This window comes from Sarcophilus harrisii, chromosome 1, assembly GCF_902635505.1.
Source record: "Sarcophilus harrisii chromosome 1, mSarHar1.11, whole genome shotgun sequence".
Taxonomy (NCBI): Eukaryota; Metazoa; Chordata; class Mammalia; order Dasyuromorphia; family Dasyuridae; genus Sarcophilus; species Sarcophilus harrisii.
Genome location: NC_045426.1, coordinates 651,158,307 through 651,173,313, shown reverse-complemented (window position 1 = coordinate 651,173,313; position 15,007 = coordinate 651,158,307). Strand labels below are relative to the sequence as shown.

The 15,007-nt window shown below is 48.7% G+C and overlaps 1 protein-coding gene across 2 annotated transcripts in view; it reads left to right on the top strand.

Moving 5' to 3' along the window:
- Positions 1 to 9,565, top strand: part of VAV1 (vav guanine nucleotide exchange factor 1) — a 35,305-nt gene extending 25,740 nt beyond the window's left edge. The window contains exons 13-27 of one of the 2 annotated variants that reach the window (XM_012542073.3): positions 45 to 130; positions 741 to 873; positions 1,079 to 1,188; positions 1,457 to 1,558; positions 1,940 to 2,037; positions 2,241 to 2,263; positions 2,630 to 2,675; positions 2,859 to 2,995; positions 3,466 to 3,531; positions 3,675 to 3,706; positions 6,521 to 6,637; positions 7,250 to 7,337; positions 7,631 to 7,745; positions 8,817 to 8,971; positions 9,320 to 9,565. In XM_012542073.3, coding sequence (XP_012397527.1) covers positions 45 to 130; positions 741 to 873; positions 1,079 to 1,188; positions 1,457 to 1,558; positions 1,940 to 2,037; positions 2,241 to 2,263; positions 2,630 to 2,675; positions 2,859 to 2,995; positions 3,466 to 3,531; positions 3,675 to 3,706; positions 6,521 to 6,637; positions 7,250 to 7,337; positions 7,631 to 7,745; positions 8,817 to 8,971; positions 9,320 to 9,373 — 1,362 coding nt within the window. In that variant the 3' untranslated portion in view covers positions 9,374 to 9,565. The remainder of the gene's footprint in view (positions 1 to 44; positions 131 to 740; positions 874 to 1,078; positions 1,189 to 1,456; positions 1,559 to 1,939; positions 2,038 to 2,240; positions 2,264 to 2,629; positions 2,676 to 2,858; positions 2,996 to 3,465; positions 3,532 to 3,674; positions 3,707 to 6,520; positions 6,638 to 7,249; positions 7,338 to 7,630; positions 7,746 to 8,816; positions 8,972 to 9,319) is intronic. The other variant, XM_031947722.1, reaches the window with a different exon arrangement.
- Positions 9,566 to 15,007: the final 5,442 nt, after the last annotated feature.

The following is a 15,007-nucleotide window of genomic DNA, read 5'->3' as shown; positions in this document are numbered from 1 at the left end:
TTCTTTGTCCCCAGTGCCAGTCCCTTTTCATCTTCCACCCCTAGACCAAGAACCTGGCACCCTATGGACGACCCAAGATCGACGGTGAGCTCAAGATCGCCACGTCTGAGAGGAGATCTAAGATAGACAGGTACTAGTTCTGCCTCTGGCAACCTCCAGCTTGATCCCAGGCCCTCAAGCACTATCTCTTATTAAAGCATATTAATATTATTATTTAATCTTAAACATTAAATAAATAATAATATTAATATTGATATAACTTATTAAAGGTAATAATAACACACCCCCTAGGGATTCGCTTGTAAATGCTATCATTGGATTACAAAGGAAACCCACCATAGTGCAATAAAGGTGCATTTCCCCCCTAGTCCAAATCCATGGACCCTTTGAGATCTATCTTTGGAGGCTGCAATCTCCAGATGCAGAACTCCTGTATTGGAGGCTTATCCTGCAGCTCCTGGTGTCCCCTTCCCAGCCTCCAGATTAGCCTGTTGGTAGTCTATATGTACTTGTATGTATTACTGGGGTTCATGTAGTTTTCTCCCCAGTGGAGTAAACAGAAGCTCCTTTGGGGTAGGGGACGGTTCATTTTTGTCTGGTAGACTCTTGGCACATGTAGGTATGTAATGAACATTTGTTACATGAATGAATGAGAGACCGGAGGAAGAATGGGGAAAGCTGGCAAGGCAACCCTCCTGGGGCCTTTCAGGGATCAGGGACCCTTCTGTCCCCTGCTCCAGGTATGCTTTCCTCCTGGACAAAGCCCTGCTCATCTGTAAAAGGCGAGGAGACATCTATGACTTAAAGGACTTTGTGAACCTGCCCAACTACCAGGTCCGAGATGATTCCTCTGGAGAACGAGACAACAAGAAGGTACCTTGCCTGAGGACGCTCGGGCTCCTGGTCTTGTGTGCCTGGTGGGGGGGAGAGGCCCTCAGCCAGAGATGGCAGCTCCACTGCCCTACCTCCTTCATATATGTGTGACTGGGGCTCTGAGTTCGAGTGACTGGGAACTGGGACCCTATTGGGGGGCGCAGGAGCCAGAGCTCTCCCTGACATCTCTCCCCGGCCTCCACAGTGGACACACATGTTTCTCCTGATCGAGGACCAGGGCACCCAGGGCTACGAGCTCTTCTTTAAGACGAGGGAACTGAAGAAGAAGTGGATGGAGCAGTTTGAGATGGCCCTGTGAGGACTGGCCCCAGACCACCCCCCTTTCCCTGCCCTGGCGAGGGTGTCGGGTTACAGCCCCTTACCTTCCCACACAGGGATCTGGCAAGGTCCCAGAGAGGCAGAGAGTTGGGGGAGAGGGAAGGGTACTGAATGAAGGGGATTGTGGGTGGGGTGAGTATATGTGGGGGAGTTCTAAGGGCACTTCTGTGCTCCTGGTCCCCACCTCCTTTCCCTTCACTATCCCTTGGACCAGACCTGATCTCCCTTCTTCTGCTGCCTCCAGGTCCAACATTTATCCTGAGAATGCTACCGCCAATGGCCACGACTTCCAGATGTTCTCCTTCGAGGAGACCGCCTCCTGCAAAGCCTGCCAGATGCTGCTGAGGTGGGGGCTTCCTGGGGTGACTGGTGGGGGCTTCCTGGGGTGACTGGTGGGGCTGGGAAGGTCAGCAGTCCAGATTCTTTCCCTGCAGAACAAGGCCCCAAGTTCTGGCTGACAGGCCCCATGGCCTAGGTTCCTAAGGACTAGGGGGTGGAGGTGGGATGAGTACATGATAAAAGGCCTGGAGCTCAGAGGTTTGAGACCAAATTCTGTCCTCTGCCCTCAGTTTCCCCAGTTACAATGTGAGTGAGCTGGGGAGGTCCCTTCTAATTCTGACCTTCTGCTACCTCTTCTCCCACTCCCACCCAAGCCAGAGGAGGGAGATTGAGGGATTCAGGGGCAGGAAGGACTGAACTCACTAACCTACCCCCTACCCTACCCCAGAGGCACTTTCTACCAGGGATACCGCTGCCACCGCTGCCGGGCACCCGCTCACAAGGAGTGTCTGGGGAGGGTTCCTCCCTGCGGCCGACACAGCTCAGGTAACTGGGGAGGGGTCCTATTGGGGATGCAGCTGTTGAGGTCCAGGATAACCGTGGGGTGCTGTGGTAAGGATGTAGGGTGCTTCAGGCTGCTTGTCTCTGGCATTTGGGGGAGAGAGAAGGTGGGGGAAGGGAATATACTTCCCCCCATACCCCCCGGGGTCTCTGATATCAGATTGCCCCCTTTTCTTCTTTCCTCACAGATCATAGCACTACTATGAGAAAGGTAAGGCAGTTCCCTGTTCCTAGGATGGTAGCAGGGCCAGGCCCGAAGGTGGTCATGGATCGAGCTGGGATGGGGTGACCTGTAATCAGGAGAGGAGGGTGGGAAGCAGGGAGGCCGGCCTGTTTGCGAAAGAGCAGGATTTGGAATGAATAAAGTTGGAAGGTCTCCATGTGGATCCTGCCTCCAGCATTTCTTATGTGACATTGAGCAAGGCCCTTAACTTCTCTGAGTCTCAGTTTCCCTTTGTATAAAATGGGGATGATCATCCTGGGGCTCTTTTCCTGAGTTTGGAGAAGAGCAAGGTGGGACACGGAGGTGGCAGGGATGGCAGGAGCCAGGTCCCACCCCCCTGCCTTCTCTTCTTAGCACAAGACAAGCCGATCGGCACCGGACAAGAGGAAGAATGAGCTGGGTGAGTCCCCGTGGGAGCAGCCCCATCTGGGCCCGGCTGCGGCTGGGTGGTGGCTGGGAGAGGAAGGAAGCGAAGGCCTTCCACATCCTCCTTCCAGGAGAAGGCCTCCCCAGCCTTCTGGAGCCTGGGCCCTGATTACCTGCTCTTTGCCCCTCCCCTTTCCTCCCCTGCCTTGTTCCTCAGGCTTGCCCAAGATGGAAGTGTGCCAGGAGTACTATGGGCTGCCCCCACCCCCTGTAGCCTTTGGCCCTTTCTTGAGGCTGAACCCAGGAGACATTGTGGAGCTAACCAAGGCAGAGGCCGAGCAGAACTGGTGGCAGGTGAGGGATGAATGGGCCTGGAGTCCGGAAGGACCTGAATTCAAATCTGACTGCAGACATTTACTAGCTGTGTGAACCTGGGCAAGTGATGTAACCTCTGTCTGCCTCAGTTTCCTCATCTGTAAAATGGGCATCATGATACCACCTACCTGTTAGGGTTGTTGTAAAACTCAAACGAGATAATATTTATAAAGCATTTAGTGTCTGCCATACAGGAGGTACTTAATAAATGCTTATTTCTTTCCTTCTTGGGAGGAAAATATAGAAGGTGGAATGTTTTTTTTCCTAGTTTTATTTTTTTCATTTTATTTTTTATGAAAGCTTTTTATTTTCAAAACATTTACATGGATAGTTTTTTCAACACTGACCCTTGCAAAACCTTGTATTCTAATTCCCCCCTTCCCCAACCCTCTCCCTTCTATCCCCATAATGCCTCTTTCTCAATGTCACCCCTATCCCTCCACGTACAGGGGAGGAACACGGCTACCAATGAGGTGGGATGGTTTCCTTGCAAGAAAGTCAAACCCTTTGTTCATGTGAGTATAGCCTGGGCCTCTGTCCTGGGTCCGGCGGGGCCAGGGCTGGAGAGTCCCCGCGGGCAGTTGTCCCAGGGTTCCTGGGCCGGGGAGGAAGGCTTCCCTGCTCTCTCTGACTCATTGTCTCTTTTGTGTCTTCCTAGGGCCCCCCGCAGGACCTGTCTGTCCGTCTCTGGTGAGTCTGGGTAGGAGGACACTCTTCCCTTCCTTCAGTCAGTGTTTTGATGTCTGCAAGGTGTCAGGCCATGGGTGAGAGGGCAGGGGTGTAGGGCTAAAAGATTCAGTGTGGTGTGAAGAACACTGGACCAGGATCATAGTAAAGATCAAATCTTTTTATTATTTTTTTATTAAAGTTTTTTATTTACAAAATAGAAGCACAGGTAGTTTCCAACATTGACCCTTGCAAAGCCTTCTCTTCCAAATTCTCCCTCCTTCCCCCCCCCTCCTCCCCTAGATGGCAGGTAGAAGGATCAAATCTGGCCTCAGATCCTTAGTGACTTAGTGCAATTTAAACAAAAATCACTTAACTCACGATCCCTTAATTTCTTCATATATAAAATGGAGCTAACAATAGCATTTGCTTCACAGAGTTGTGAGGAGCAAATGTGATAATAATATATGTAAAGCCCTTTGTAAATCTTAAGATAATTAGATAAAGCATTTAATTAGTGCTTACTGTATGCCAGGAGGCAGCTAGGTGGTGCAGTGGATAGAGTTCAAATCCAGCCTCAGAGGCTAACTAGCTGTGCGATCCCAAGCAAGTCCCTTAACCCTGTTTATCTCAGTTCCCTCATCTGCAAAATGAGCTGGAGAAGAAAATGGCAACTGCTCTGATATCCTTGCCAAGAAAACCCTGGGTGGGGCCATGGAGAGTCAAATAGGGCTGAACCAAATGAACAACAGCTTATTCCAAGAAGAAAGGCAGTTCCTGCCTTTGAGGACTTTACAACCTAATGGAGAAAACCACACGCAAACAAATATACAAAGCAAGTTACATGAGTAACTTGATGAGTAGGAAATGATAAAAAGTAGGAAAGTGCTGGAATTAAGAAGGGTTAGACCAGTGGGCTTCCCAGGGGCCATAATGTGCTATATAAATGTTGGGATTATTATGAAATCATAGAGAGATGGAAGGGACAGCACAGAGCCTGGTCTATCACATAGGTGTTTAATAAGTGGTTTTCCATCCATCCAACCAGTCTAGTCCATTTTACAGAAGAGCAAACTGAGGTAAATTGAGCTATTTAAGATCACCCATAGAAGTGGGATTTTACTGATTAGAAACTGACATTTAAATGACTTTAAAGTTTATAGTTTTTTTTTTTTTAAACATTCATTATCATATTTGGCTCTGATAGGTGATTAATAAATGGTTTTTCATCCATCCAACTAGTCTATCCCCATTTTACAGAAGAGCAAACTAAAGTGAACTGAGCTATTTTTTTACATCAATAATCTTATTTGATTCTTATCACAACCCTGTGAGGTAGTTTCTATAGGTATTACTATTCCCATTTTACAGATGGGCAAATTGATGCCTGGAGAAATACCAAGTGTTTTGCCCAAGGTTGCACTGCTAGTAAGTGTCCCAGACAAGGTCCGGACCTGGTCTTCCTGGCCCTTGTCCCAGTAATAGCCGCTGTGCCATATTGCCTTGCCCATCCTGCCAAGTGCTCTGACTCCCAGTCTGCCGAGCTTTTCTCAAGGAGGTGGAGCCTGGCTTTCCTTCAGCTTCTTACTTCATACAAGACACAGATTAAAGCACAGGGCCGCAATAATAGCCTCTCATCTCCTCCCCAGCACTTTCTTTTCCATTATCTGATCCTGGAATCGGGCCCTCAGCACGCCCCTGGGAGGAGGTCCTTGGGCTGGGCCGGGCTTGGCCAGGAGAGGTGGATCCTGCCCCGTCCCTGTCCTGGGGGAGCCGTGGCCTTGCTGGGAGGGGCGGCCAGGGGACCGAGCTCATGGGCAAGCCAAGGGCGTTTCAAGTGTGACTCACAGGCTTGGAGACTCAGAGATGGAAGCTTCTTAAAGTTCATTGAGTCTCAATCTCTCGCTCTGGTTTAACAGATGAGGGAATTGAGGCTCAGGATCTGTGTCTTGCCTAAGGTCACAAAGATTGTAAATGTTAGTTGAAATGTGAAGCTGGATCCTCAGTGTATACAACATGGATAAACTCATTGTTGGAAAGAGCAGCTTAATGGCCCAGGGGATAGAGCTGGGCCCAGAGTCAGGGAGATGAATTGTGTGACTTAGCTCTGTGCCTCAGTTTCCACATCTATAAAATGAGCTGGAGAAGGAAATGGCGAACCCCTCCGGTGTCTCTGCCCCCAAATGGGGTCGTGGAGAGTCAGTGAAAAAACTGCATATCACCCCCACACTGTGGGAAGTCTAGGTTCTGTCTATGTATTGTAGCCCCCAGTGGGTGCTAGCCCAGGGGTGAGAGGGATGGACTTGAAGTCGAGAAGATCTGGCTTTCCACACAGGCTTTGGCTGCTTCTTAGCTTTGTGACCTTGACTGGGTCACTTAGCCTCTGGTGCCTCTGTTTCCTTATCTATAAAATGGGGATCTTAATAAGACCTATCTCATGGGGAAGAACAAACAAGATAATGGATTTAAACCCCTTAGCAAACCTTAGGGCACCTGCAGAAGGTCTGAAGTTGTTACAGCGCTGATGGGGAGGGGTTGATGTCCCTGGGGCAGTGTAGAGGAGAAAACATTGTTTGGGGTCAGGAGACCCCAGGGATGGAACTTCTCTAAGCCTTTTCTCCATCCCTCCTCATCTCCTTGGATGAATTTTTAACGGGGGCCCTGCTTAATCCCAGGGAAGAGTTTCCACCCTGATTTGGCTGGGGGAGTGTGAAGGAGAGGAGGTACTTGAGTGCTGCCGAATTCCTTCAGCTGCCTCTCAGGATGGGCTGCTCTGAGGCCCCATGGGCCTGGGCTGGCCTGCAGTCACCCCTACCTCTGTGACTGTCTGTCTGGCAGGTACGCGGGCCCCATGGAGCGAGCGGGAGCCGAGAACATCCTCACCAATCGTTCCGACGGGACCTTCCTGGTGCGGCAGAGGGTGAAGGACAACGCCGAGTTTGCCATCAGTATCAAGTAACTATCGCCCGTCCCGGGCTTCCCCAGACCTGTCCCTGCCTTCTCCCTCCTTCCCCTTAGTGGGGGTCAGAGCAAGGGGGGCTCTCGGCTGCCCAGTCCAGCTCCCCCTTCCCAACCCTCACCTGAGGCCTAAGCCACCTGTTCGGCGTCACCTGTACAGCACCAAAACTGGGAGGTAAAGTCTCTGGGCTTCCAACCCAGGGCTCCCCGGTGCTGTTCTGCTGCCGAGATGGAATGGATCTCATCCATACCCAGCGAGCCCTCCTGTAACATCCCGGACAGATTCCCCTCCATTGTCCACCTGAAGGCCTCCATCCCTTAGGGGGTTTCCTCCCTGCCAAGGCAGCCATTCCACTCCTTCCATACATAGAATGTCCACCCACCAGACCTAATTGTGCTCTCAGGGGCCAAACAGAACAAATAAACCCCTCTTCTCCACAACAGTTCTTCAGAGACTCGCACGACCTCCCTGTCCCCATGAAGGTGCCTCTTTTCCAGCTAAAGATGCTCCCACCATTGCTTGGTCCTTATATCACATGGTGGTCCCCAGCTACAACACTTGCTGGCTATGGGATCACAGCATTTATCTCTGTCTGTCTGTCTGGGCAGGTTCAACATGGAAGTGAAGCACATTAAGATCCTGACCGCTGAGGGGCTGTACCGCATCACGGAGAAGAAGGCGTTCAGGGGGCTCGTGGTGAGGACCCGGGATGGGGCCGGGCATGTGGGGAAGGCAGCTGCTCTCATGTCTGGGAGGCTGGATGGGTAGTCTGTGTGTGTGTGTGTGTGGGGAGAACATGGATATTTGTGTGGTTGGGCCATGTGTTTCCTAAGGTTCCTCTCAGAGACAATTACCTTCCCTCCCAGTCTCGGGGCTCCCACAGGGCCTGGGATGACTTTCCCCAAGCTCAGTCAGGCCCAGCCTAGTTTCGTTTGCTGAGCACCTCCCAGACTGACGATTCCAAACTGGTCCCCGTATTTCCCTCCCAGGAACTGGTGGAGTTTTACCAGCAAAACTCCCTGAAAGATTGCTTCAAGTCCCTCGACACGATGCTGCAGTTCCCCTTTAAGGAGCCAGAGAGGAGGGCCATTGCCAGAGCTCCAGGTAGGCTCCCACAAGGCAGTTTAGTTTGAAATCTTAAGTCTTGGGTGCAAATCCTCCTCTACCACCAATTCTTCCTGACCTTAGTCACATAATTTAACCTTTCTGGGCCTCAGTTTCCCTATCTGTAAAACATAGAAGTGGGTCATTTTGATTTCTAAGGTTCTTTTCATGTGAACTGGAGCCCAGAGGAATGGAGGATCAAAAAAGCATTTAATAAGCTCTTACCAAATACCTGGCTACAATTACAACTATTGCAAGGGGGAAGGGGGAGGAGTAGTGGTCCATACTTACTCTTCCTTGCTCTTTCTCTTTTTGTCTCGTCTCTTTTTCTCTTTGCGTCTCTGTCTCACTTTCTGGCTTTCATACACACATATCCAAGTACAGTCACGTGCTGAAAGAGATACACACACTAAATCTATCCCTTTCCTCCCGGATTCGCTCACAGAATCACAACCCCCCAGAGTGGGTGGCGAATAGGCATTTATTAAGCACCTACTGTGTGCCAGATGCGACGTTAAGTAGGAGGAGAATTGAAACTAAAGCAATCCGAGTTTCCAGTCTCATAGGCTGAGACGGCACACACGGGTGGGAGTGGCTAAGGAAGTGGGACCAGGGGATGCAGGAATGGATGGACCCTGGGGCACGACAGTGTGCGATGGGGAGGGTGAAGACGGGAGCACAGAGCGCAGAGAGGAGGGATTTAGCCTCTGCAGCCAGCTTCTTGGTGGGCTCGGGGAAGGCCGTGGGGGACCCTTCCATCCGTGAGATCTGGGTCCATGGGCGCGATTGGAGGACTTGGCAGAGGGCGTCCTCCCGGGCCAGAGAGAGTGCAGGCTCTGGGTAGCCCTGCAGAGCCCGGCCACAATGGAAGGGTCCGATGGAGTCGGCCATGCGGGCCGCAGCAGGACAGGCAGCTTGTTCCGAAGGCCTAGGCTCCCTATTCAGAGCAGCCCACGGTTGTCCTGTTCCCGCTCCGGGCCCTCACCTCCCTCGCTCCCACGCGCCGGCTGCTCAGTCCCGACCTCTGGCACGGGGGCACCGGGCGGACTGTGAGGGGGCTTGTGTCTCCAGCCGCAGGGAGCACCAGATACTTCGGGTCGGCCAAAGCCCGCTACGACTTCTGCGCCCGGGACCGCACGGAGCTGTCCCTCAAGGAGGGGGACATCATTAAGATCATCAGCAAGAAGGGGCATCAGGGCTGGTGGCGAGGGGAGATCTATGGCCGGGTGAGCTGGGCCTGGGAGGGCAGTGGGGGCGGGGGGGGGGCAGGGGGAGGAGTCTGAGGCCGGACTTTACCTCCACGGGCCATCTTCACCTTTTTTATGTCGTGGCCCTAGGGTTTTAAAATGTGTTTTATTTAATACTTATGATTACAACAAAAACCGATGATGCTTTAAAAAAAGACAGGACTATATTAAATAAGTCCAAATTCATAGACCCCGGGATAGGAAACCTTGCTGAAGCCACTGAAAGCGCTAGAGCCGGCGACAGGGACTCCACAGCCCCCCTCCTTCCGAAGGCGCAGAAGCCTCTGGGGGAGCTCCACCTTACCCCTCTCTCCCTGCCCCTTTCAGATCGGCTGGTTTCCATCCAACTACGTGGAGGAAGACTATTCCGAGTACTGCTGAGCCCGGAGCCAGGTTTCTACAGAGCTGAGGTGCTGCCTGAAGCAGGGATGCCTGAGGCCAGCCTGAGGGGGTCCCCTGGGGTCCCATGGAAGGCCCTTATCAGGTGTTGGGCCCAAACCCTAGAACTGTTAATTTATGAAACCCTGGTTTCCTCCTTGGTGGAAGGAAACCAATTTAAATAAACAAATAAAAGAAGAGAATGGGCAGGTGGTGTATTTTGGGAATGGGGGCCCAACAGCCCAGCTCTGAGGGGGCAAGAAAGAAGGGGGCTTCAGGGCTGGTGAGGGGGGGAGAGGAGAGACATCCTGAGTGGGTCCTGACCGGCAGAAGCTAAGTGGCCCCCAGGTTGGAGAGGGGGGGCTGCCCTATCTCTCTGTCAGCCTCACCACTTCCTGCTGCGTACTATCATTCCTCCCTCCCCCCGTCACCGCATGTGGGTGTCTACACACATACTCGTGCTCACTCTCACACACATATACACACATCCTCACTCATTGCCACAGAGACACAGAATCCCACACGGGCAGAGGTGTTCAGACACACAGAATCCCATGTGACAAAGAACTGACGTCAGTGGCTTCCCTTCTGTGGGACTCAGTTTCCCCATTTGTGAAATGATAAAATATCCGTTGATGTGAAGTGGAAAGAACATTGGATTTGGACTCAAAAGGCTTTGGCTGGAATTCACTTAATGGCTGTATGTCTTTGGCTAGCTCGCTTCATTTCTTGAGCCTCAATTTCCTTACCTGTAAAACCAGAGGGTCTTTAATTCTAGCTTAGCCACTGAGAGCCCTGGAGGATCCCTCCTTTTTAAAATGAGTCATTGGATCTCCCAGACCCCTGGCTAGCTCTAATACTCTATACTTCTCACAGAGAGAAGCAGACATACTGAGGGCTCACTCCCCCAGAGGGAAGCAGACACACTGAAGGCTCTTCCCAGAGGGAGGGGGACACACTGAAGGCCCACTCCTCAAGAAGTAGATACACTGAAGCTCCCCCCTACACATAAAGAAGCAGACACGTTGAAGGCCCCTCCAGAGGGAAGCAGACACACTGAGGGCTCACTCCTCACAGAAGCAGACATCTTGAGGGCTCCCCCCCCACAGAGAGAAGGGGACACACTGAGGGCCCCCCACAGAGAGGAGACATATTGAGGGCCCCCCCAGAGAGAAGCAGACACACTGAGGGCCCCCCCCCACAGAGAGAGGGGGACACCCTGAAGACCCACTTCCCTCCCACAACTGTGCACGGTCTCATTGATTTCCTGACTTATAAACCATCACTTTCCCCCCAGAGAGAGTGGTTGGAGACTGTCAAAAAGTAAAGGAAATAGTCCTAATTTGGGCACAGGAAAGATGTTCTTCTTGAGTCAGGGAGGAATTGCTGTCTCTGGTTTTTCCCTTTCTCTCCACACTGAACCTTCTGGCCCAAGACCTCAAATCACAGCATGTCAGAGATCATAGGGCCAGACCTCTCATTAGGGGGCATCAGCTGGATGGAAAGGCCATTGTGTAGATTTGAGGGCACAGGACTTGGGTTCCAATCTCGCCCCGCCACTGATCACCTTTGACCCAGTCCTTTCTCAGGGAGGTTTCCTATCTATAAAAAGAGAAGGTTGGGTTAGACCTCGGATACCTTATCCTGCTCTAAATCAGTAAACAAAGGAGAGACAAGAAGGCTTGTTCAAGGTCATGCCATTAGTTAGTGGCTGAGCCTGGTCCAGAATCTCAGCCTCCTGGAATCCTGGACTTTTTCCATTCCTCATGGGCCCCTGTGCTTTCCTGGTGAGTGGCAGGGGGTGGGATGGGGAGGGAAGGGTGACTCTGGAGGAGCAAATTTCTAGTGGTGGGACTCTGAGTTCTGGACCACGCAGGAGTGTGTGGGTGTGTGTGTGAGAGAGAGAGATAGAGACAGAGACAGAGATAGAGAAACAGAGACAGAGAGACAGAGACAGAGACAGAGAGAGACAGAGACAGAGAGAGACAGACAGACAGAGAGAGACAGAAACAGAGAGAGAGACAGAGACAGAGATAGAGAGACCGAGAGAGAGAGACAGAGACAGAGAGAGAGACCGAGAGAGAGAGAGAGAGACAGAGACAGAGACAGAGAGAGGGACAGAGACAGAGAGAGAGAGAGAGAGAGAGAGAGAGAGAGAGACAGAGAGGGAGAGACAGAGAGAGACAGAGAGAACTGGTAGGGGGGAATTTGTGCTGGGCTCTGTGAAGGGCCCAGAGTCTCCACTTTTACTCTTCCCATGGGCCCCAAAATCTTGGGCAAACTGAATGGAGGGATAGATTAGCTTAGGAGGTTCAATTACATGATCTTGGAGCTTAGTCTCCAAGTCCTGGACATTCAATTCAGTTTAATCCAATCTTCATTTATTAGGTTCCTCCAGTATAGGATGTTGTGCTCAGCCTGGAAAAGGATGGAAAATTGAGATAAGACCCTTGCCTTCCTGGAGCTTATAGTCCATATGAAGGAGGGGTGGGGGATGGGATGGTGCAATGTGAATCATGGAAATGCATGATAATACTTTAAAAAGTGTCCCAGACAGGTGCAGCACAAAGTGCAGAGTGCTTTGTTTGGTCCAAGGTAGGGAAAATCTATTTCCTGGAGAAATCAGGAAAAATGAATAGAGAAAATCCTGCTGTTGGGTTTTCAAGGTCAGGAATACAACTGGTAAGGAGGAGGTGGAAGGGCAATTCAGAATATAGGAAACGGCTTGAGCAAAGTCGTGGAGGTAGGAAAGGCAGGAAGTGTTCCAGGCGTGGGAAATAGACTCAGTGTCAAGTGAGATCAAAACTAGTTGTAGGGTGGTGGAGAGCCTTGAATGCCTGGTTAAGAATTTTGAATTTTAGGCAAAAAGTAAGGGAATAATTGAAAAAAATTGAGCAGTAGAATATGGTACTTTTTTGTTTGTTTGTTTGTTTGCTTTTAATAGGACTATGAAAGAAGGACCGGAGGGGGCAGAAAGGAGAAGAGGGAGGATGTTATTGAATTAGTTTTTTGGCGGCCAACATGGAGATGAGCCCTTTCAGGTCTGATCCTCCAAGACTGAGATCCCTCTGTAGCTGTGTAAAATGGGGATCTTTGACAGATTCCTACCTAGTAGGGCTATATGCTGCCCTCTTGTGGGCTGATTACGCAGTTCTGTCCTGACATTCTTGGCTGAGCTTCTGACCCTTTGGGGGACACGAGGGTACTTGGTGATTTAACTTGTAGAATATGCCATAAAACCGAAAATTTTAGTGGCAAAATGCCTTTATTTTACAGATGAGGAAACTGAGGCTCATAGAAGGTCTCAGAATTTGCAGGGATACTCTAGGAAGGTATTTTTAAAATTTGTGTTGGAGGCTAATTCACTTCCAACTCTTTGTTTTTGTATATTTTTGGATATTTTCAGTGACAAACATCTTTCTTTGTATTTAATTTTCCTTTTTTTAATATTTAAATTTTCCCCTCAATTACACGTAAACAAAGAATTTTAACATCCATTTAAAAATTTTTTTTGAGTTCCAAATTCTCTCCTCCCCCCATCTGTAAAAAGGCAAGCAATTTGATATAGATTATGCAAAGACAATCATGCAATCCTTCCCATATTATCCATACTGCAAAACAAAATACAGAGCAAATAGACCAAGAATAATAAAGTCAGTTTTTTTTTTTTTAAGTGTGTTTCAATCCATATTCTGATGCCATAAGTTTTTCTCTGGAAGCAGCATTAAACTCATTATCTCTTAAGGAAGCTTATTCCATTGTTGGAACACTCATTATTTGGTAGTTCTTGCTCCTATTGAGCCAATATCTACCTTCCCATTCTGTCCATTGCTTTTAGTTTTGTCCTCTGGGGCCAAGCAGAATGTTCACTCCTCTTCCACATAATAGTTGATATAGTTTAAAGAGAGTATTCATGCTCTAAGACTTATTATTCTTCAGGCTAAATATTCTGAATCTTTCAACTGAATCTAATAGGGTTAGGGTTTCAGATTGTTCAGATTGTTCACCTTTGTATTAAGATTTTTTTGCTCAATATCCTGCTTTAAAAATGCATCTGGAGTTAGACACAATGTTCTAGACCAGTAGTTCTAAAAGTATGGGCTAGAGAATCCTGGGGATCTCTGAAACCCTTTTAGAGGGTCTACTAATTCAAAAATAGTTTTTATTTCCAATATGGTAAATGTCTGTAAATATAACCCAGAAAAACAAAAACACTTGGAGAGATCCTCAATAATTTTTAATAGGATAAAGATACTGAAAACAAATTTGAGAACCACTGTTAGATAGTGGCTCACCATTGCAGAGATTGGTTGCTAGCTCCCTTGCTTCCCACAATAAGGAAAACAGGGAAGTTGAGGTGGTTAAGAAGGTAGCAGTTGCTACCACGAGTCCGAGAGAGCTCCTCCAGACTGGCAAGATGTTAGTGTTTGTGGCCTGTTTAGACATGGATGGTACATTTGACTATAGCTGCAGAGCTGATTCTCACTAGACTAGAGGAGGAAGAGGAAGAGCACGTGAGTATGCTCTTCATGGTGGAATGGGGCATTTGTGCTAGTCTGATGTTCCTGGGTGGTTTTCTCTGTGTGTGTCTCTTCCCCTATGTTGTGGGTAATCTTGGTGGCGTCCCATTTGCAGTATACTGCCCATGATCTTGGTATTTTTTGGTTGAATTTTGGTACCTGTTTATTAGGTCCAGTTGTCCTGATTTTTTGTTTTTGTTTTTAATAAGTGCAACTCTATCTTAACCCTTCCATCTGTATTTCTTTTTTGAGCCCTTGGTGATAGGGAGGTAAAGGGAGTCATTTCCTAATAATATGGGCTGATTGACTAACCATGGTCATTATAGAAATCATAGCTTCATTTATGAAATTGTTTTAAAGTTTGGAAAGTTCTGGACAGATGTTAACACATTTGATCTTCATAACAACTCTGTGAAAAAGGGACTATTGCAAATGAGGAAACTGAGTCAAAATTAGGGCTAAGTGACTCACACAAAGGCACTGGTTAGTAAAGATCTTAAAAAATTTTTTTCTAGTTATAAAGATACATTATTTTTAAAAACCATACTTTTTTATGCATCATATTGGGAGAGAAAAAAAAATCAAACAAAAGGGAAAACTACAAGAGAAAAAAAAAGAATAAAAAGAAAAAAAAAAGTGAACACAGTGTGTGTTAATTTACTTTCAGTCTCCGGGTTAGTAAATATCTAAGGCTAGATTTAAACCAGATCTTTCCAAAACCATCCATGGAAATGAGGTATTAAAGGACAGATGCCCTGTTTGATCCGGCATGCTCAAGAGTCACATCTCTGGGACATCTTGGAAGCCAGAGATTTAAAACTGGAAGAGATCTTGGAACGCATTTATTTCATTGCTTTTCATTTTACATAGAAGGAACTGACAGAATTCTACTCTTGGACCTCTACCTTCAAATCCAGCGTTCTGGGGCTTCCGTGGCTTCAGAGATGGAAGCTTCCTTAAAGATCTCCTAATGAAGTCCCCTCATCATACAGATAAGGAAACTGAGGCAAAGAGTAATTAATGACCTGCCTAAAGTCACACAGTAGCAATAAGCATCAGAGTCAGGATTCAAATATTCTGGCCCCAGTTCCACACTCAATACCACACTGCAAACTTC